The sequence below is a fragment of the Odontesthes bonariensis genome, chromosome 22 (genome assembly GCF_027942865.1).
Source record: "Odontesthes bonariensis isolate fOdoBon6 chromosome 22, fOdoBon6.hap1, whole genome shotgun sequence".
In the NCBI taxonomy this organism is placed as follows: domain Eukaryota; kingdom Metazoa; phylum Chordata; class Actinopteri; order Atheriniformes; family Atherinopsidae; genus Odontesthes; species Odontesthes bonariensis.
This window is the reverse complement of record NC_134527.1, coordinates 21,374,451-21,388,921: the sequence shown is the minus strand read 5'-3', so window position 1 is coordinate 21,388,921 and position 14,471 is coordinate 21,374,451. Positions and strand designations below refer to the sequence as shown.

At 43.7% G+C, this 14,471-nt stretch overlaps 2 protein-coding genes across 5 annotated transcripts; one reads left to right on the top strand and one right to left on the bottom strand.

Moving 5' to 3' along the window:
- Positions 1-707: 707 nt before the first annotated feature.
- On the bottom strand, positions 708-7,966 carry mzt2b (mitotic spindle organizing protein 2B). Of its 4 annotated transcripts, none has more exons than XM_075456430.1 (5): positions 7,782-7,966; positions 6,951-7,139; positions 6,702-6,862; positions 3,489-3,626; positions 708-1,806 (listed from the first exon to the last, which is right to left on the bottom strand). In XM_075456430.1, exons 2-5 carry the CDS (start codon positions 7,124-7,126, stop codon positions 1,658-1,660), a joined length of 624 nt encoding a protein of 207 aa, XP_075312545.1. In that variant the 5' UTR covers positions 7,127-7,139; positions 7,782-7,966; the 3' UTR covers positions 708-1,657. The 4 variants fall into 4 exon arrangements, with proteins under 4 accessions (XP_075312545.1, XP_075312543.1, XP_075312544.1 ...); XM_075456428.1 differs by lacking the exon at positions 7,782-7,966 and adding an exon at positions 7,321-7,715; XM_075456429.1 differs by lacking the exon at positions 7,782-7,966 and adding an exon at positions 7,235-7,320.
- A 39-nt stretch (positions 7,967-8,005) lies between these two features.
- On the top strand, positions 8,006-14,468 carry trim23 (tripartite motif containing 23). The gene is made up of 11 exons (XM_075456410.1): positions 8,006-8,142; positions 8,800-8,962; positions 9,972-10,093; positions 10,212-10,490; positions 10,572-10,754; positions 10,838-11,053; positions 11,404-11,538; positions 11,664-11,793; positions 11,879-11,989; positions 12,619-12,743; positions 12,833-14,468. The coding sequence occupies exons 1-11, from the start codon at positions 8,044-8,046 to the stop codon at positions 13,010-13,012; spliced, it is 1,743 nt and encodes a 580-aa protein (XP_075312525.1). The 5' UTR covers positions 8,006-8,043; the 3' UTR covers positions 13,013-14,468.
- The last annotated feature ends 3 nt before the right edge of the window (positions 14,469-14,471 follow it).

Sequence of the window (14,471 nt, the reverse complement as noted above, 5' to 3'; positions counted from 1 at the left end):
TTATGCCGAGATCTTAAGGGGAATTGTCTGCAACCGGCAAAGAGAGAAAGAAGCAAGTGTTCTTTGCCTTTTTTCTCATTGTACAGCCTTCAGCAACGGCTTGGATTGGATTCTCCGAGGAAGGCGTACAACAAAAAAAAAAAAACAATGTTGCAAAACAAATACACTAAAGATGCAGCATGGTCATCCTCTCCATTTAGTTTTCCCATCTATCATTTGCAGTCTTCACTGTTCGAGCCACCGATGCCGACGTGCAAAACGGAGATCTGTTACTGTGCGGTTTTTAACCCGTGTCTGAAGGAGGTGAAGTTTCACTGCGTCCGTCTTAAACCTCTGGACTCGGATGACCAGCAGCTCAACTGTCAGAACAAGCAACATCTGCACGTTCATAGATTCACAGTCTTTCATGAAATGGCCAACTAGCTTCGGTTATATAAAGGCCTTTTCCGACCAGTTCGGCATTCAGTAAAGCGCTTTACACTACAGGTCACATTCAGCTGTTCATTTGCATATTCATGCAGCCTCTCTGTGGCGCATACATTCACACACAGATGACGCATCAGCGCAAAAGGGCGAGTTAGGGACGTGGAAGAGCCACTTTACTCCTGAGCCGCAGCCTCAATTTCAATCTTTTAAATTGATTCTTGCTTTTTTCATGAAAAGAAAAACTGAGAAAAGTGACGTGTTTAATCAAGAAGTCTGGTCTGTTGTTGGAATAGTTTCAGTTTATTGATGGTATAAAAATGATTACACTTGAATGCAGTTTTTTTTTCAATTTTCAGTAAAAAAAAAAAAAAAAGAAGAAGAAATTGAATGAAAATATTTGCCTTTACCCGTTTACACTGATATCTGCAAGAACCCCAATGAGACATTTTAAAGGGCCGGTATGATGGCCGAGAGAGCTCAACTCACTGAAACCTTGTGAACGCACAGGTGAACCCTGCTGCTAATAAAATATCTTACTCAGTTTAATACATGCAAACTGACGGCAAAAACTCCCAACAAAGGCAGCGAGATGGTTTCACAACAGTCTGGAATAACATCTTATTCATGCGACTCAAGAATTTTAAAACTTAACAGAACAGTTGACCTAAATTACAATAAAAGTACTGCATAACAATCAGGTCCAAATTCGGTCCCTTTCCGTGCCGCTCGCAGAGGTGGTTCTTTTTCCTTCATTTGCAGCACAAGCGTTCGTTTGCATTCGTTTTCTTCAGCTGAGGTGCACTCAGCCCTTTTCAACCACAGCAGAATAACTGCTCTAAAATGGTGAGAAACAAACTTGCGTTTAAGGTAGTATCAGTATTGTGTATCTTGCTTTCATTTGATTTACCAAGGCTAATAATTTCAAACCACATCCCGTGATGGGTAAACCCTGCTGGAGTGGACCCTCTGACCAGAGAAGAGCTTCCTGCTGCAAACTACCCAGAATCACTCAGATATCGTCTCTAAATGTTTGGGCATTCTTTTGTGCCGTCACATCTCTTTATATAGATGAGGAGGAGACAACAGTTATCTTAAACCCAAGGCACATGAAACCAAAATTGTACTAAAATGAAAAAAAAAAAAAAGGAAGCGGTCACACACAGTTAAACACACATAAATAAGATGTAATGAAACCTAAATATTTACACACTGCCTCACATTGACCTGAGTATTATGTGGAGTTGATCTGCGACGAGGAGCTACTGCTGCCTGAGCTCTTGGTCTTCTGCCCTCTAGTGGCGCTGGGCTGCCGCTGCACCCTCTGGCCGGAGGCCTCTCGGCTCTTCTCACCGTGACTCGCTCCAGCTTTGCTGCGCACGGCTGAAACAAAGCAAGAAAGACGCTCCGGGTTAAAGGTGGAGATGGAGTTTAGATGAGCGTCATACGACTGTCGCTGTACGGCAAGAAACGTGGCGTTTATGGGGGAAGAAATGGCAATGAGAGGGACAGAGACACGATGCAAAGTGAAGTCGAGGCGCGGGAGAGTTTGTTTTCTTACCTTCCTTTAAAACATCATTAACAAAGAAGCACACAGGCCATGCACACGGGACTGAGACCCATAAAGTGGCAAGAAAGTGCTTTTAGCAACAATGAAATGTGATAACAGAGTGTCTCAAGTGAGACTGGAAATACTTAGAAATAATAATGACTTTTTAGGACTAATGTTCGCTGAATTTAAGTCAAATTCCATTTCCTTCAGCCAGTTTCGGACAGTTCAGACTCCAGTTTCAGCCCATTTGTTTTTCAGTTCTTTCGTTGTGCCTTTTCTACTTTTAGGCAAACTTCTTTTGAGTTTTCTCTCCTGACTCTTTGACGTACTCCTCGGTCGACCTGGATGTTTCACTTTTACAACCTTCCCATTTTCTTTGTACTTAAATAAACAGATTTTGCTACGCTCTGACTTGAAATACCTTCTTAAGAGTCCTCATTACTGTTTTTACTGAACTTTGACAGGGACAGTTCATCGAGCGCTCTCTCTTAACTATCATGTATATTTGAGCAGGTTTTTGTTTTTTTTCTTAGAAATGCAAATCATTAGTTATTCCATCATCTTTTCCTCACGACTGAGTAATTTCATAATTTTTTCCACCAATTCATGTGAAAAAAAGAGCAATTACAAGAATTTTATTAAGATTTCTTTTTGATGGAACTTTCTAAAAAAAAAAAGCCTCATTTTTCAGATACTAAATAAAAAATATTTTGTGTTATATCTCTTCTTGGCTTTAAATAAGGTTAATGAACATCCTCCATGATTGGTAATTCCATCACCTTTGACAGGGATTGCAATTCCAGTGGCTAAACGTCTTCCTTTCTGATAATTTCGATATCAATCTAACTACTTTATGCATCTTCACAGTTCCACTATATACATATTACTTAGAATTAGATTACAAGTGATTATAGTTGTAATGACTGCTTCTCCAGTGTTTAACTTGAGGTGTGACTTTGAACAGTGAGCACTGGTTGCCTTTAAAAGAGTAGCTTTAAAACACAAGTGATCTGTTCATTGAAGGGAAGGAAAGAGCAGTGATGCCAAATGGTGCATCCTGTATGAGCCACTTCAATACTCCTCATGAAGCTGTTCCCACAGCTTAGAAAAGAATAAAATTAACTAGGTGTTGACGATCATTTTGAGTTTCGAAACTATTTTTTAACTTTTTAAAGCCTTACTCTTACTCCTAAAACTTGAGTTTAAAATATCACCGAGGACTTGAGGATTTCTGTTTGACTTTCTAGCCACTTTAAAAACAAACCAAAAGAATCAATTTCACAGTGAATATGTCCACTTGAATATGAAAGCCGCACCCCCCAAAAGGGCAAACTCTACTCTACACCGCACACGCATGCATGTACACACATATGCACACAGTTTCCGTTCAGCATAATCATGAGATGAGGACAGCCAGATACATATCGCAAGCACCAAAAAGCACTTCTGTTTCTAAGACAAGGCAAGCAGGAAGGACAGATGGAGGCGTAGGAGACAGAGTGGCAGAGGGGACCTTGAGAGTGAGAGGAGCTAGCGTCTTGGGGTCCGTAGACCGTGATCTTAGCGTTGACCCTTGTGGCTCTGGGGCCCGACGCTGAGGAGGGAGCTGCAGGAGGCTTCGGGCTCTTTCCAGAGACCAACGAGTCCTCTTCTTTAGGAAACAAAAGGCACGGGAAGAAAAGAAAGAATTCATGTGGAATGGGAAAGAAATTAGAACGGCGTTCATATGGCCATATGGGGTGAAGTGAAGAGGAGGGGAGTTAGCAAGAGGGAGTGCAAGAACCACTACTGCAGCACGTACAGACCTGCAATGAAGAGTGGGAATATTTCACAGGTTTGAAAAGGGGACGTGAGAACCAAAGAAAGAAAAAAAAAACACTATCCTTATTTCTGTAGCCTGGCATCACCTGACAAATGCTCCAACGTTCATCATTTGTGAACCGATATGATCGGACGTCTTTGTACAAAACAGAACAGTCCTAATCCTTAAAAACCAGATCCCATTTGTTTGAACAGGAGAGGAGCCAGATGCATTACGCCAGAGGAAAGGACGCCAGCTCCTGGCTCTCTTGTACTTTCCAGAAAGACATCCCAACAAACACAAACCCTCTCAAGCACAAATCTAGTGGTCTGTGTTGGCGAAGGTGCATCGCATGAGGTACATTTCACTGTTTTGACAGTTAGTATAACACAGCCACAGTCAGGTGAATAAGATAAGACACCCTCTTTCAATCCTAGGGTTACATGTATCAAGACGTAGTAAAAAAAAAAAAAAAAAAAAGAAAAAGATTTTAAATTTAGTCTTAAAATTGATCAAATAAATAATATTTCAGATAAACATAGTATATATTGTGTTATATTTTTAAACCTAAACTGGGTGCAAGCTAGGTGTGTTCGTCCTGAATGTTGAATACAGAGTGACAGCTTCTGTTGTCTCATGTGGGTTTGGAAGATTCAGAATCGTTTAAAGTCACCGGTGACCTGAGTCGAGACATCACGTGACTAAATGTGCAACAAGTTAATTGATAACTAAAAACCAGAAAATGTATTTAACTGTATTATTAGGTGATTTTTTTTTTTTTTCTGTTTTAGCGTAAGATAATTCTAAAAGACACACTTGAACTACGTTGGAAATTATGCCGTTATTATTGTTTGAATGGCTTTCACTCAGAATCTCAGACATTAAAATGATGTTTGTTAATGGTTGAATCGATGTGAAATTTTATATCATTGTGTAAAAGTTTGGAGCTGTCCCTCATTTCTTTATATATCGCCAGAAAAACAGAGCAGCTAAAGCAATTTATCAAAGCATGTGCAACTAAAGAAATGTAAATAAATACAGTACATACAGGGAAAATAGAGTTTGAACAATAAGACCTGCTGCCACTGATTCTCAGTCCACTTCTTGTGTCATTTGGCACAGCTCAGCCTTTTCTCCCTGTTTCCCTTCCTTAAAGGGGAACTCCGGGGCATTTGAAGCGTGTTTCCATTGCTAGAGGTTGTGAAATACTGATAGTAGGACACAGAGAGGTGCAAATCTGCGCTCCCTGTGTGGAGATCGCTCTGTCCGCACAGCATGTCATGCGAGGCTAATACATGGTGGCTAAGGGGCAAGCGCTAACCCTTCCACGTAAAACAACAACTTGCACACTGCAGAAACGTCACACCACTTTATCAACCATCCGACAATAAAGTCACAAGCCTTACCATCAAAACCATATGCATGGTTCTCACATTACTGGCATGGGGACGTTACAAAACAACTTTATAAACAGCATGTAACTCACCGGCTGGTTGTAGGCTCGCGCATGTGAAAGCCCAGAAGAGTCGATGGACGATAATCCCATATACAAAACAATTATATTCTCTAGAAAAACTGCGTTCAAGTATTTAAAACATTACAAGAATATTACTGGGCATGTATTGTTGTAATGTTTTAAATACTTGAACGCAGTTTTTCTGGCATGGGGACGTTTTGTAACGTCTCCATGCCAGTAATGTGAGAACCATGCATATGGTTTTGATGGTAAGGCTTGTGACTTTATTGTCGGATGGGTTATAAAGTGGTGTGACGTTTCTGCTGTGTGCAAGTTGTTGTTTTACGTGAAAGGGTTAGCGCTTGCCCCTTAGCCACCACGTATTAGCCTCGCATGACAGGGTGTGCGAACAGAGCGATCTCCACACAGGGAGCGCAGATTTGCACCTCTCTGTGTCCTACTATCAGTATTTGACAACCTCTAGCAATGGAAACGCGCTTCAAATGCCCCGGAGTTCCCCTTTAAGAATGGCTTCTTGACAGCCACCCTTCCATGGAGACCATTTCTGATGAGGCTTGGGCCAACAGTAAATGGATGAGCTGAAGGTCCAGATGCATCTCTCAGCTCCTGTGTCGGGTCTTTGCTGGATGTTTTCCTCTTTCTTAAGGACATCAGTTTCAGATACTGCTCATTTGTTGTGGATAGTTTTTTTAGGCTTGATATTTCTTTTCTCCTCCACTTGTCCAGTTTCCTCAAATGTTTTAAGGACACACTGCACACCATGCTGAGATATGCCAAGTTTTCAGCTAATAGCTCTTTGGGAATCAGCTTGTTGGAGCAAAAATACTATTTTCTGTCTGTCAAGCTGTGTTATCTTCGGTGTTTTTCATAGATGAAACTAAAGAAATGGGAAACAAAGTGCCCAAAGATACAATTTAAAACTGCTTCATTAAGTCGTGTGTTATGTGTAGACACAACACCGGTTCATCCCTTGATTTAGGTGCCCTCTCTTTGCTTAAATGATTCATAGGTCAGTGTCAAGTGGCTTAACAAACTAAAAACGCATTCCTCTAAGTTTTCAGACTAGACTGAAAATGAGTAAAGAGCAGCCCATGTCCAAAGAACAACTTTGAAAGACCTTCAGAGAGCCTCGAAAACTATTGCTGAATACCGCTTTAAAAGATACAAGAAAGTCTGGCTAATTGGAAGCGAAACAAAGAAATGAGAGGTGAACCAAGGTTTTCAACAGAAACTATTGATCATCCAGTGGCCTTTTATGATGCACAGCTGGCAGGACAAGAGGACTCTGCCTTTGAACATGGAAGGACGTTCAGCTTTTTACAGTATTCTTTCTTAACAAGGTCAGCGACAGCAAGTGTGAAGATCTGTATACCTGAGCAGCACCTTTAACTTCAAACTTTCAATTCTTGTCTTAAGACTTGGGGACAGTGTTGGCACCACACACTAACCTCTGGCCTCTGTAGGAGCTGTGGTCATGCTTGTTGTGTGGGAGGCAGCTGAAGCCTCCCCGACGAAGCTTTCAGCTACTCTCTGGCCGGCACACATTGCCTTCAGAGTCTGGAAGACTGCTTGGGGGGCCACGTTCATCTTTAACAGGTCCACTAAGATCCTAAGAGGGCAAGAAGAAATGTGAAATGTGTGTGTTCCTTTACAGAAACGACCACAGTCCGGTCTCTGCTGATGATCACTACACTCACTTGAAAACCTCTTGGTCCATAGTGATGCCTGCAGCCTGAGTCAGTTCAAACAGCTCGGTCTCTTCAGCATTGAGGACTTTCTTCTTTTTCATGGCATATTTTTGCACGTTTGTAGTGACCACCAGCGCCGGGGAGTCAGGGGCGGAGGGCACCGTCTGTTGTGGCTGTTGAGACATCACTAATGTACCCCTAAGAGGTGAGAAAAGAAATAGAACCGATAAGGTATATTGAGACTACTTTAGTGTTACCTACCCAGACTAAAACGCAGCGTAATTCAACCTCACCTTCACATATGAGCTTACAGTAACACAAGACGCTAAACTAGTTAGCATAAAAAAACAACCGCTTTAATCAAATGAGAAATTCCTACCGTTAAAGTAATGAGCGCGTTAACTGTCGCTTAAAACCACAACAATTCCCTCTGCTTGGTAAATGAGACGCGCCAAAAAAACGTCATCCGCGTGAGAATTGTGGGATATGTAGTCAGGACCCTTTAAATGCTAACAGAAATGTTAGACAAACAAGTACTTGTGTAGGTTTTAGCTTATGGTCAATAGTTTAGACCTAAAATATTACTTTAAATAACCACTATATTTGAAGGGCTGTGACAGTAAACATGCACAACTATGAAATGATGTATTAACTCTGTTGTACTTTTGTTAAGCTAGCACAGAGTCTCTCTAAAGCGGTGACTTTCAATCAATGAATTCAAAATGTTACGTTTGACAAGATAAATAGCTTCTGAATTTACTAGTTGGTGAAAATATTTCCACAAAGTGACATCTGTCATCTTTTCTAGAATATTAACAAATAGGTTACAAATAGGCTTACTTTACTGCGCACGCGCATTATAAGAGGAAGTACATGAAAGTGAAAAAAAAAATATGTACGTCTTTGCAGTTATAACTACGAAAGTCAGCGTCTCACAGTCATACTATGCACATATTATGATATTCCAACTTCAAAGTCTATGACATTAACGAGAAGGAACAGCCGCTCTGTAGGCTAAGAGGACTTGCCGAACGAAACCGGAAGTTGTTGGGGGGGATTGTCCTCTCAACGCCTGCTCAGTCCTCTGCGCTGTCGTCCAAGAATGGCCGCTGCTGCAGCAGGAATAAACAAGCAGGGCGCCGTAGCGACGATGGAGCCATGTCTCCGACACGGGAGGGGAGCTCATGGAGGCACCGTCAAGGTTGTAATAATGTCACCAAAAATCAACTGCGCGATTGTGATCGATGTGATTAGTTAGCTTGCGTGACATTCTAATGCAGGACTCCCCTTCATGGCTTCTGGTTGGAGACGAATGCTGCTGCGTTGGCGTGGTGTCGGAGGATGCTCAAACCTAAATCTGCATTAGATCAGAGCTGCGTAACAACGTTTTATCACATGAAGATCGTAATTTACCTAGTTTGGGATACAGTTAGCTGTTTTTAAGGCTGTTGTTTGTGCCAGTAGCGTGCTAACAGAGCTGGATCTACCGTCGCTATAGCTTTGGATCACTGCCGCTTTTTGGAAGTAAAACTCGGGGAAGGGATTTAAAAAGTCGCTGCATCCTGAGCGTGCAAGGAAGAAGTTGTTTGTTGTTTTGCATTTGTTTATAGGATACATGGAGAAAGAGAAACCAGCAGGGTCAAACGAGTCAAGGTGACAGCAGGCAGCACTCGGAGATGTTCAGGCACTTAATCTGACTGACTCTAACCCCATCATTCTCTCAGTCCTTATAGAGCAGTGAACATTTTCAGCTGGAAAGGGTTTGAGCCCTCTGACTGTGCAGGAGTCACCTTGCAGCCGTGGCTGACACCGACAGGAGGTGGTCTGGCAGAGGATCAACGTGTTTTGTCTCTTTTAGGTGCTGGAGTGCGGTGTCTGTGAGGACGTCTTCTCTCTCCAAGGCGACAAGGTCCCTCGTCTGTTGCTCTGCGGTCACACAGTGTGCCATGACTGTCTCACCCGGCTGCCCCTCCATGGCAGAGCGGTCCGCTGCCCCTTCGACAGACAGGTCACCGAGCTGGGTGAGTTCACCACAGCGACGTCAAACTTTTCTGTCGCCACTGCATTCATCTTCATGCTGGTTTTCCCAGGTCGTGAAAAAGAAGGCTTGACATATTGCAGTGACACGGTGCCATTATTCAACACAAATGCATCCAAAAATGCAGAAGGAGTGAAAAACCAACAATAATCCTCGATCCACCAGCTTGTAGAACCACCTTTAGCAGCAATAAGTTGAAGTAATGGTGATGTCATCAGTCTGTCACATGGTTGTGGAGGAACTTTGTCCCACTCTTCTTTCCAACGTTGCTTCTGCTCATTGAGGTTTGCAGCATTGGTTTATGCACAGCTCTCTTAAGGTCCCACCACAGCATCTCAGTCAGGTTGAGGTCTGGACTTTGACTGGACCATTGCAGCACCTTGATTCTTCTCTTTTTCAGACATTCTGCTATAGATCTGCTGCTGTGTTTGGGATCATTGTCCTGTTGATGACCCAGTTTCAGCCAAGCTTTAGCTGTCAGACAGATGGCCTCACATTTGACTCTAGAATACTTTGGTATACAGAGGAGTTCATGGTGGGCTCAATGACTGCAAGGTGTCCAGGTCCTGTGGCTGCAGAACAAGCCCAAATCATCAGCCCTCCACCACCGTGCTTGACAGTTGGTGTGAGGTTTTTGTGCTGATATGCTGTGTTTGGTTTTCTCCAAACGTGCGGCTGTGCATTATGACCAAACATCTCCACTTTGGTCTGGTCTGTCCAAAGGACGTTGTTCCAGAAGTTCTTGTGGTTTGTTCAGATGTAACTTTGCAAACCTAAGCTGTGCTGCCATGTTCTTTTTAGAGAGAAGAGGCTTTCTCCTGCAAACAAGCCATACTTGTTCAGTCTTTTTCTAATTGTGCTGTCATGAACTTAAACTTAAACTGCAGGAAAACATGTTTTTTGTTTCAGAAATCTGTGATCCAGTTGACTGAAAGGATGTGACCATTGCACTCAATCTTTTCAGCCATTTCTCTTTCCTCACTCCTGCTTAGGTGACTCTGGTGTTTGGGGTTTAAAGAAGAACTTTGCTCTGCTGGAACTCTTGGAGCGACTCCAGAATGGAGCCACCAACCAGTCAGGGATGGCTGACGATGCCCTGAAAGGCATGGGAGAAGTATGGGAGCTTTCTTAATCTTTTATTTATTTTGTGCAAATGCTCTAAAAGTCATGGCACACTCACACCTGCTGGCTCTTTTTTTTTTTTTTTTTCTCACTGTCATTTTTCCATCTAGTGTATAATCCGGTGTGACGAGGACGAGAGCCACACAGCCTCCATGTACTGCACCGTGTGTGCCACCCACCTGTGTGCCGAGTGCTCTCAGCTCACCCACTCCACTCGCACGCTGGCCAAACACCGCCGGGTGCCGCTGGCTGATAAGCCTCATGAGAAGATGCTCTGCCCACAGCATCAGGTCCACGCCATCGAGTTTGTCTGTCTGGAAGAAGCCTGTCAGTCCGGGCCGCTCATGTGCTGTGTGTGCAAGGAGTACGGCAAGCACCAGGGACATAAGGTAGGCGGAAAAAAAACCTCACGTAGTCGTGCCAAATCGGTTCATCTCAGGCGGTGATGCGTGGTCAACATTTCTTTACAGCACGCGCTTCTTGAGTCCGAGGCCAATCAGATCCGTGCGTCCATCCTGGACATGGCCCACTGCATCCGCACCTTCACGGACGAGGTGTCCGAGTACTCGAGGAAGCTGGTGGGCATCGTGCAGCAAATCGAGGGCGGCGAGCAGATAGTGGAGGACGGAGTGGGCATGGCGCACACCGAACACGTAAGACAAGTCACGGCCCTTCTCTCTCAGACTCGGAACGGTGGCGCTTTTTGTCTGACGTCGACACCTTTTCCACCCGTCAGGTCCCCGGCACCGCTGAGAGCGCGCGCTCCTGTGTCCGAGCCTACTTCGCGGACCTCCACGAGACTCTGTGCCGGCAGGAAGAGATGGCACTGAGCGTGGTGGACGCTCACGTCCGGGAGAGGCTCATTTGGCTGAGGCAGCAGCAGGAGGACATGACCATCCTGCTGTCCCAGGTCTCCACCGCCTGCCTGCACTGCGAGAAAACTCTTCAACAGGTGCGAGACTTTAAAAGCGTGAGCTCTGGGAACAAACCGGAGCATTCGAGGCCTGTTGGTTTGTTTGTTTTAAAGATGAGGATTAAAGCTCATGCTCGTGTGCATTTCGGTGCAATCTGTTGGTTTCCTTAGCTAGGAAAGTGTTTTTGAATTGGCTCTATATGAATGAATTGGATTATTTTATAAATAAATATGATTACAATGAATGGAATTCCAATTGGCTTGAATTGGACTTTATTATTTAAGTGCCTTGAGATGACATTTGTTGTATTTGGCGCTGTATAAAAAAAAATGAATTGAATTGAATTTGTATTATAGCCTGATGTGTGTTGATTTGAATCCCGATGTAGGATGACTGCAGAGTTGTGCTGGCAAAGCAGGAGATCAACTGTTTGCTGGAGACACTTCAGAAGCAGCAGCATCAGTTCACTGAGCTGGCTGATCACATCCAGCTGGATGCTGGCATCCCTGTCACCTTCACCAAGGTACACACCGTCCCTGCTCATAGTTCATAGTTACTCCCGGACATTTGCGACCAAATAAGTCACGAAACAAAAAGAAGAGCTCGAGTTTTCTGTAACATATAATCAATCATCCATTATGTTTCCAGGACAACAGAGTCCACATTGGTCCAAAGATGGAGATCCGTGTTGTGACGCTCGGGCTCGATGGAGCCGGAAAAACCACCATCCTCTTCAAGCTGAAGCAAGATGAGTTCATGCAGCCCATCCCAACCATCGGTAAAAAGGCCTTGTCAGCCTTTTATATCAGTTCCCAATATAATCTGTTCAATAATGTCCTAAAAAAAAGTTCTTTTTTTTCAAGGTTTCAATGTGGAGACGGTTGAGTACAAGAACTTGAAATTCACTATCTGGGATGTGGGTGGAAAACACAAGCTCAGACCCCTGTGGAAACACTATTATCTGAACACTCAAGGTATGTTTGGGGCTTTACACACTTTAGACTTATAGTTCATTTTGGCTTCGGGGACATTTGACCCGCGTTGATTCGTGACACACGTTTGCAAAGCGCGAGCGTGTTGCGTAAACCAGCGGCTGAGAATGTCGACGCTCTTCTCACCGAGCAAAAAGAAATGAGCTAAAACCCACTAAGGTGGCTGTTTACTTCAGAGGGAAACAGAAGAGTTGGCATCACATTTTTTTTTTTTTCCCCCTTTTCCAATCCACAAGGGGAAGTGCAGCCTTGAAATGAATTGTGGCTCAAAGTCGCGGATAAAAGGATTGGCTCTTTATTTTAACTCCACGTATCTCACACGGTGCCAGGGAAACATGTCAACCATTTAGGTGGTGGTGTTGTTTTAGAGTGCAAAGAACGAGAAAGTTTTATGAGGACGTGCCACGTTTTCTCCCTTCTTTTCTGGTTAAAATGTCATACAGTTATATTTGTTTTACGGTGGTAAAAGAACCCAAAAGGCTTAATACGCCCTCTGAAAGTTGGCGCAGCTGGCATGATTATCCAATCTGGACCGTAGTATTGCGCACACAAACTCCGGCGTCCACATTTCCACGCTCCGTTTAACTCCCAACTGCTCTTGCTGCGTGCAGCGGTGGTGTTCGTGATCGACAGCTGCCACAGAGACAGGCTGATGGAGGCCCACAGCGAGCTGGCCAAGCTACTGACAGAGAAGGAGCTGCGGGATGCCTTGCTGCTCATCTTTGCGAACAAACAGGTAAAGCGGCTTCGCAGGGAGTTTCTACAACATGTAACCTCGGCGTCGCTCAGTTGATAATCAGCTTGCATGCCTTGGTCGCTTCGCAGGACGTTCCCGGCGCTGTGTCGGTGGAGGAGATGACGGAGCTGCTGAGCCTGCACAAGCTGTGCTGCGGGCGGAGCTGGCACATTCAGGGCTGCGACGCGCGCAGCGGGATGGGCCTCCACGAGGGGCTGGACTGGCTCTCCAGGCAGCTGGTGGCTGCTGGGGTCCTGGATGTCGCCTAAACGCCTCTCTCTCTCTCCCTCCCTCCCATCCTTCACTCACATTCTGGCTTTCTCTTAACAACCGAACCCAAATGTAAGCCTCGCCCCGTTTCATTAGCTTCTTCACAAACTTAAAGGATGTGGCTTAAAGCCTGACCCCCCCTCCCCTCCCCTCCCCTCCCCTCATCTTTCCTTCTTTGGGCGAAGAAAGAAAGATGTAAATACTTTCTCCGGCTTCATTGACTCAGACCATGGAATTCTCTTTAAGTCTGTCCTACCTGCACCCTCGCAGAAGTAAACTCAGCCAAAAACCTGAATTAGGACTGAGAAGTTGCACTTAGTCACGTCTGGTTGCTTACCTGGTCTAACATGTTGCTTACTTTCTTTTTTTTTTTTTTGGTTCTCCTTTCATGAGCCCTCCTGCTTATCTGTAGCTACAGTAGTGGACTGTTCTTTCTATCGCACATTTACTCATCATGACCTCCTCCATATGAACTAAATCCAGTGCTCCACCTAATAATTACACTATAATCTCTTTAGTTTTTGTCAAACCTGTAATCATTCGACGATCCTGAGAAATGACTACAGTGCCCCACCCCACCCTTTAGTTTAATTCGGAGCATTTGCAGGTAAGTGAGATGGGACAGAAATATAAGCTGTGGTTTAAAAAACAAAAACAACCCACTGGCTTCAAATTGACAGCCAAATGTTCAGATTTTGCCTTGTCATCTAATGTAAGCAATAGCAGCTGATGTCTACTTGGCTCCAGTTTTGTGTGTAACTTTGTTTTTGTTTTGTTTTTTTAAATAATGTGTGACCCTATTTAATGACACACCGGTAGAGTTTTTGGTTTGAATGGAGAGTTTTCTGTTACGAGCTGTTTACTGCACTTATTTATGAGCGGGAGCGTGGATGTTTCGTGGAGTTCTCTCATCTGCTGCCTCACTACCAGTTTTCATTTGGAAGCAAATGAATCATCTGCTGTTTCTTAAGTGTGTATTAACCTCACTGCAAAATAAATACATATATATCTATATTAAAAAAAAGAAGAAAAAAAAAGGTTTTGTGAAAATATTCGTATATTAACATCTCATCGAGTGTCCGTGTATCCGTCTGTCTGCTTAAAAGATGGGACACCTTTAATCAGCTCTCAGTAAAACTGTGAAACGTAGTGAAACATTAAACCCAACACTGACACTTGTCTCGTTATTGAGGAACCATCGTTTGAGTGTGATCTTTATTCATTGCTATGTAATGTTTACTATTTGTATCTATGTATAAAAATACAAATTTGAAAAAAGAAAAAAAAATGCACGCATGAAAAGCCTTCCCACATAAGTTTGTGAACACACTTCCGTTTGTTTTCTGAAACCTCGAAGCACAAGGCGCATTCAAACCTTTGTTACAAGTGGACTTGATAATGGCTTTTTGTAAATTATACATAATGTGACGCTGTAAAATAAACTATCAGACTTCATCC